A 7,644-nucleotide genomic window follows, 5' to 3' on the forward strand; every position below is an offset into this window, starting at 1 on the left:
CATGTTTATGCAATAAATGTATCATAAGTGTTTGTCTCATGTGACCTGAAAAACTCCAAAGGTTAACTATTGCTCTTGGAATTAGCACACAGGTGAGAATAAAAACTGAAATAAGCAAACCCATGCAAGTCCCTCTTTATTTTGAAATTGTATGGATCTCAGTCTTCTGCTTTAAAATCTATACCTCTGCTAAAAAAAAAATAAATAAATCATTAGTATTGTTGATTTACTTCTAAAGATAAAGCAAATCAAATATATTTTCATAAATCTCATGGAACAACAAAAACAAACAATAATTTGCTATAGCTTGCCTCGTAGTGGCCATGAGATTGAATGACGATCACCTGCCTTCCATAAATCTGAAGCAGCTTCCAATATTTAACTTTTGCTTTACAATTATTGTTAGGTCAGTTTTAAGGTCGCTCATGACTTAGACTTAGCATTATATTAACAGGGCGTCATGTGCCTAAAAACCAGCTGTAAACTTGATTTATTATAATCCATGCTGCTGTGAAAAATGTTTTGATGTTACAGATTTCTTGCTGTGGTATCTGGTAATAAGTTTCAAATTGCTAAAAAAAAAAAAAAAAAAAGATTCTGCTTAGCTGAAATTTCCACGTACTGGAGGATTTTGAGGCATGAATGGACTGTTTAAAGTAATACCACATATCAGATTTAAGCTCAGACTTTGACTAGGCCACTCCACCATCTTACTTTTTGGGTCACACAGATGTGGACACACATATATACTAAAGGTCACTGTCCTCCTACAGACTCTAACTCCAGTGTGCTTTAGCTTGAAGTCGCCCACTAGAAATTATCTTTCAGGTTCCACTTGTCTCACAAGTCTACGAAAATGTTTGTAAGTCTTCGAATCGTTCAGACATTTCTTGTTTGGAAATATGAAATAGGCCCTTGTGTTAAGCCACAGTTTAAACGTTGGGACTGTCTCAGGGAAACGTAAAACAGGAAAAATGAACTGAACTTTGGGAAGGGAGGTGTGTAACGTCTCCCTTGTTCGTTTAGTAGCCGGGAAACACAAAGTTGGTGAAACAGAGTAGTAGCTGTGAACGTTATTGGTTCAAGTTTGCATAAATTTGACTACTCAATCCACAAAAAATAAAATAAAAAAATAGCTTCCAGATGCATTATTTATTTGTAGGTTCATTTTAACAAGGTTCTCCATCTTTGACTCAAATAAAACAAAACAGAAGTGCAAGCTTACTCTGATTTCACACAGATTGCAGCCTTTAGCTTCTTTATTTCTTCAAATATGTACAAATGAAAATGACACATTACATAGCAATGTTTGTAGCCCTCCTTTGGTTCTGTACAAAGTCACTCTGTGCTAGCCTTTCACCAAAGCTGGTAAGGACACTTTGCCAATAAATTTCCTTTTGTTCAAAATAGATTTCACTTTATTCCATTCCATTTCTTTTTTTTTTTTTTTTTTTTAGTACATGACTGATAAAATTAGCAGAAAGGTCTTTCCCACATATTGTTGAATAAAGTCAAAACTGAATGAAACAGGAAATGTTCTAAATCGGTTAATGGAATATGTCCACGTGATCCAACAGTGCAAATGCTGACGTACTTTCAAGTGTCTCTCACAGTGAGGATTCAACAAGAACACAAAAAAGCTAAAATTTCAGAAAACAAAAATCAGTGAAACTTCACAAAGGTTGATGGCTGTTCTCTAAGATCCTAAAATTGTCCTTTTGCGGTAAACACAAAATGGATGAGAACGTGTCAACACCGCAGAATTTTTTATAGATCAGGCTGCAAAAAGAATCCCAAAGTTCAACAAGTCTGTGGTTCTTCAACAGCCGATGTGAGACTTCAAATGTGGGAAGACGTTCCTCAGGTTTCCCAAGGAAGAGAAGGACTAGATGTTCAGGAAAAGACAGAGTTTGTTTTTGTTTTTTTTTTCCAGTCGGGAAGAGAGTCACTGCATGTCCCCCGTGCCCTGCGCCTGGGCAGCTGTCGTACTGAGATACTGCCAGCTCAGCGCTGCCAGCAGCATGGCAGCCGACAGGTACATAGGAGACAGGTGGTGGTTCCTGGAGCTGAGGTCGGGTTGAGGAAGGGCCGATTTCTCCTGGATCACAGCCAGGATGTGCAGCGTCTTGTCCCGCGTCGGATCGGTGAGGGAGACCTTCTGTAAGATCTGCAAAAAGAGAGAGGAAGTTGGGTCAAGAGGGTCACATGGCAGAAGCCGGCAGAGAAAAGACTGAGGGAACCTGCAAACCTCTTGGCTGTACTGGGCGATGATGCTCTGCACTGCCCTCATGTTGGTGGCTTCCATCATGAGGGTGACAGCCTGTCCCTTTCTGATCTTCACCACACCCTGAAACACCATCGGGTTGTTGTAGCACGTTGAGAGGGTAGCTATTGCCATCACCTGGTTGACAGAGGAATTGCATCTTTTCAGTCGACAAAAATCAAAGCGCTTGCCTGAATTATCATCCCAAAAGAAGATTTTTTTTTTTTAATGCATGCCAGAAATCCATTTAACATACATATACATAAAAAACAGTATGTATTTGGGTGTCTGATGTAGCTACTTCTGTGAAACCAATGAGAAAAACATCAACAACTCTTGGTATTTGATTCTGGGATTTTTCAAACAGCTAAAATATCCATAAATAAGGAGGGCAGATGTAATTAAACACTGTTCCAGACAAGAAGTCTGTAAATTATTTAAAAAGTGAATATTTCTTAGAAAGAAGAGACTTCTGGTTTTATAACGGTTTCCAGGCGTCGTAGAAATCAGCATAAAGTGTCAGTCCCAGTGAACTCCCCACTACGTTGACATTGCAACTACTTTATATTGCAGTAGCCATATTACTATAAACCAGTAATAATGCTTACTACTGGTTTTAATGTACACCAATTAATTTTGAAAGGTCAGTTCCAAATCTACAGAGAAGTTGATGACGTCAAACCTTTCCTTTAGTTTAAAGTACCTTTAATGAGATGCACAAAGAGTGAAACACCTGGACATGAAGTGAAACCACCACATTATTTGAGTAGCAGACCAAATGGTCTTTACTTGTGGAATGGCGCAGAAATTGAAGACGCTTTGGTTGCGCAGCCGAGACAGGTAGGCGATGACGTCGGGGACGTGACGCAGAGCGTCGGTGACCAGCAGGTTGAGGCAGGACAGAGCCGACTCCAGCTTCTCGGGCTGGGCTAGATCCTCCAGACGGCTCGCAAACTGGCTCCACGCCTGCACGGCGACACAAGAGAGATGCCATTTACAACATTTCCTGCAGCCAACGTGTCCCTCGGTAAGAACTGCAGCTTTTTTTTTTAACCTACGTACAAACTGCAAAGTGTTAACAGTGGGCAAAAATGAATCGCCTATATGTCTAGTGATACTAATAAACGCTTTACTTCAATTCAGTGGGCATCTTTTGTAAATGACTCACATTCCTGAAGCCAATAAAACTGCCACAACTGCAACGCCAACAAGCTCAATCTAACTGGATGTTTTTGCTGCTGTTGTTGTTACCTCTTTTGGCCAAAAGGCCCGTCCCTCCTGAGTATCTTCCAGATAGTCTCGGATGATGTTGGTTTTCTGCAGGAACAGGCCCATTGAGTTTGCCAGCTCCGTGTCCCGTCCCACCTCTGGATCCTCCAGCTGGGAGGCAGAGAAGAGCCGCGACAGACCGATGCCGACGAGACCGGCAACGTAGTGGCAGTACTGCACGGATCAAAAAAGGACACACAATGAGGCTGTTATCGTTACAACGAGGTACTAATAATACCATTGTGGCTGAAAGGTCACCTTACATTGTCCCTGGATTAGTCATTAGTTCTCAGCTTATTACACATTTACAATCATAGGGACAAACACTTGCTGAATCTATTGTAACTTTTTTTCCTAGAATGGAAAAAAATAACAGTGTGTGTGGAATTCAAAACATGCAAGATTAAAGATAAGGCAGTGATCAGCTGCCAGCACAGTCTATTGCAGAACCTTTATAATAAAATCAAACATGCGTAGGAACCCATTCAAAGTCATTTATATTGCCGTTTTGCTTCTAACATGACTGTGACACATGGATGACACTTACCAGGTCCCACTCCTTCATGGATCCCACCTTCTTCTCCAGAAATTCAGCCATCCCGACTCCCATCCGCTGGCAGATGTCACAGATGACGTCTCTGTATTCCTGAGCAAGGTTTCTAAATTCCAGTGATATCTGGGTTCAAACAATCCAGGACAATCACAGTTACTCTTAAAGAACTGCACTAATGCAAATGCACATAAACTCTCTTATGCAAGAAATCCCTCTGCAGAGGTTTTAATGGCTTCCTTTGTGCGTGCATGGGTGCCGCTGACCGTAGGGAAATCCTCCAGAACTTGACGGTCCTTTTCATGGCTCTCAGTGAAGCACCACTCCTCCTGGTACAGGTACGTGTGGAAATTGTTAAGCATGGGCACCTTCTTCTCCAGAGGGATGGTCATGTCGTCCTCAACTGTGTCCAGTGCACGAAGCACCAGGTAGAAGATGCAAACCGCATGTCTGGATCAAAATAAATAAAAACAAAAAAAAAAAACTTGCAAGGTTACAACTACGAAGTTTAATGTGTTTCATTGGAATTTTATTTGACAGACCAAAACAATCTGTTAAACTGTTTGTTTAAACAGGAAACGAACAAACCATTTAGATATTTTCCCTTTAATATTTACATAATTTTCAAACAATTTAAATAAATGATTAAACCAGTCCTTGAGAAAGGCATATTGGGTAACCGTGAACTGATGGTTTGCTGCAGCCAAATAGGATTTTACAAAGCAATGTGCAAAGTACACTCTAATGACTGTCATTTAGGATAGCAAATAACTGAAGAAGTTATTGATTTATTGGGGCTGTTGACTGTTTTATAAAAGTTAAACTGATCCAACGTGTCCCCCAGGAGGAGCCGACAAACGCATTGCTTTTGCAGACAGACAAAGGAGCTGCAGATGTCTCGACATGCCTGAAGTTTTATAGTGAAGGACTCAATAAGGCTGAAATACACGCAAATCTACCTTCTCGATTCTTTATATTTTCCCAAGGGAAGACCCAAGCTGCAGCCATCATGCTATGGAACATTTTGCAGACACGCCTCTCCTCACCTGCAGCCAGCTGAGCCCTGACTCACCTCAGCTCTCCGTCCAGTGCCTGAATCACGGCCGCAAAGCTCCTGCTGGTCTGATTCAGATACACGTAGCAGGTCCGTAGGCTGTCGCTCATGGACTCCTGGCAGGAGAGACAAAGAAAGGCCGTTTGTCGGTAGAAACCCGCGGCTCTGAGGGCGCTACTGGGTCTGGTGGCCTCCTGCAGGCCCCTCTCCCCGCGCCTCCTCCAGCCCTGCAGGACGGACCGAGGGGGAGCGGAGCCGCAGCCTCGCGGCGCCACCGAGAGAGAGCGCTTCAACACGGACAGAGAGGCCGGACATTTGCAGCAGGCTCCGGCCATGCGAAAACCCTGACGGGAAGAGCCCGAGCCTGCAGTTAGGAGACGACACGGTCCATGTGGAGGCCACGCTGCTTGGGGGAGTTTCAAACTCCCAGTCCATGTAGAGGACAAGAGAGCGGGGAGAGGGGTCGAAGCGCGTTGTAAAATCTCTTGGAGGGCGTGAGGTCGCTCCGCAGGTCTATAAACAAGCTTATCGCTGCATTAGCAGAGCGGAGCTGGCGCAGAGCGTTTGTAGATCTGTTGTTATGATCAGGCACACTTCCCCACCCCCTCTAACCCAAAACACGAGCAGCTGCAACGTTGTTTCCTAATCCAACTTAAGGAAATATTACCGTTTAGATCAATTTAGATCTAACGCTGGTCATAAAGACATATAGGACGCACTGCTGCAGGGTTGTAGTATATGCTTTTATTAATCGAGTTCACTGCAAAACGAGTGTTTATTTCTGCAAAATGAATTATCGAAAAGCAGAACTAAGAGGGTGGGGGTGCGGGTGGGGGGGTGCGCTTTGCTGACACCTTGTGGAAGACCGTGGGAACTACATCCGTTTGTATTTTCTTGAAAAGCAGTGCAGTAAATAAGGTTAAACAGGCTCAAATGAAACACAGGGCTCTAAGAAAACGTTCTGTTGTATTTTCAGGCGCAACTCAATAAATTCGTTGAGGGTTTTAAGAAGAGTTGTGATGGAGAGTTTTATTTACCTTGGGAATGTGAAAACATTTCCCATGCTAGCCTGAAACAGGCTGTCACCCTTCCAAACAAACACGTTTATGCTATGTTAAATGTCAACCAAAGTTCCTAACATTTTCGAGGCGTCAATAGTGGAATACAGTGGCTTACCTTTCAGTGATCACTTCTCCACATCTGTCTTTGATATCGTTAATAAAGGGAGTCAGATTGGCTTTTTGCTCTAGCTTGAAATAAAGGCCACCCAATCAATGCGATCCCTTTAGAGTGGGTTAAGATTAATTCGGATCACTACATTTGCCAGGATACATTTAGAAGGATGCAACACTCTTTGGAGCAACAGCCTCTGCATTGCAGTGACATCTATGATGCGCTGAGGTGTCAGCAACAAAAACCGGGACTCTGTTTTAAGACATTTTTGCAGCCTGTTTTTTTGTTTTGTTTTGTTTTGTTTTGTTTTTTCCAGGTCACATTGGTGTTTAAACTGTGGGATTATCATCTCTCCTTAGTGGTGAACCCTCCAAGCTCATTATGCAATTTAAATCCTACGTCAGTGGTCACCTCTGCCTGGTAAGAGCGCAGATCTAATTTGACAAAGTCCTATTAGTTGCTTGCTTCCACTCTCGACAGCGCAATTAATTGCACTGCAAAGTAGCAGGCCTACATTCTAATAGGCCTGTATGTTCATTTTATTATCATTTGCATATTTTTTGTAGCTGTTCTGAAAAGCAGAACATGACGTGCTGCATAATCCCCATGATAAATCCAGCCTCTCTATAGTGCAGCGTCTGTCTCAGTTGCGGAACGTATTTTACTCACATAATCCAACTTTGGCATGACAGCTCTGCATCCTCCCATCTTAAACTTAAACAGGTTAAATATCTCCTCCGGATGTCCCAGCGATTTCAGGATGTCCATGTTGCCTCAGGTTGTCCGGGTCTCACTCTGGCAGACTGGTGTGCAGTACCGAACAGATGCTCTCCATCGGCTATTTCCTCGCCGAGATGCAGCTGTCCAAAGACCACCATTAAGCGAATGATGTTTTCTGTCTCAAGCGCGTCATATGGACTGACGCTTACGATTGGCTGACTCCTCATGGGTTTACAGCGAAAGGTCCAATGAGCGACCAGAGCGTCTGGCGTGATGCCCCGCCCCAATAAAGTGTCATCTGAGCGCACCTTTTGATTGGCCCGTTGATCATCCGAAAGAAAAACCATACCTGCGCAATAATACTTAAATCGACGGAAGCAGGCCTGTATGGCAGGCCATTAAATCATATAATTAAACCACATTGTGGTATAAACACTTTGTATCTTTGCAACGTTATAGTAGCAGCAGCATAACTCTGGAAAGAATTAACCGCATGTAATGCTAACACTATTAACTTTATTTATTTATTTATTTATTTATTTATTTATTTAGTGTGTTCCTTGCTACATAGTCAAAAAGCATTGAGTCTGAATCCCTTCAGTGTCTTATTTTCTA

The 7,644-nt window shown here is 42.6% G+C and overlaps 1 protein-coding gene across 2 annotated transcripts; it reads right to left on the minus strand.

Moving 5' to 3' along the window:
- Nucleotides 1-1,769: 1,769 nt before the first annotated feature.
- On the minus strand, nt 1,770-7,202 carry fdft1 (farnesyl-diphosphate farnesyltransferase 1). 2 transcript variants are annotated; one of them, XM_015048734.1, is made up of 8 exons: nt 6,979-7,202; nt 5,155-5,252; nt 4,349-4,532; nt 4,080-4,208; nt 3,515-3,706; nt 3,053-3,229; nt 2,249-2,401; nt 1,946-2,167 (listed from the first exon to the last, which is right to left on the minus strand). In XM_015048734.1, exons 1-8 carry the CDS (start codon nt 7,075-7,077, stop codon nt 1,946-1,948), a joined length of 1,254 nt encoding a protein of 417 aa, XP_014904220.1. In that variant the 5' UTR covers nt 7,078-7,202. The 2 variants fall into 2 exon arrangements, with proteins under 2 accessions (XP_014904219.1, XP_014904220.1); XM_015048733.1 differs by lacking the exon at nt 6,979-7,202 and having other exon boundaries at nt 1,770-2,167; nt 5,155-5,471.
- Nucleotides 7,203-7,644: the final 442 nt, after the last annotated feature.

This window comes from Poecilia latipinna, unplaced genomic scaffold (genome assembly GCF_001443285.1).
Source record: "Poecilia latipinna isolate Pla-1442-1.1 unplaced genomic scaffold, P_latipinna-1.0 Scaffold901, whole genome shotgun sequence".
Lineage (NCBI taxonomy): Eukaryota > Metazoa > Chordata > Actinopteri > Cyprinodontiformes > Poeciliidae > Poecilia > Poecilia latipinna.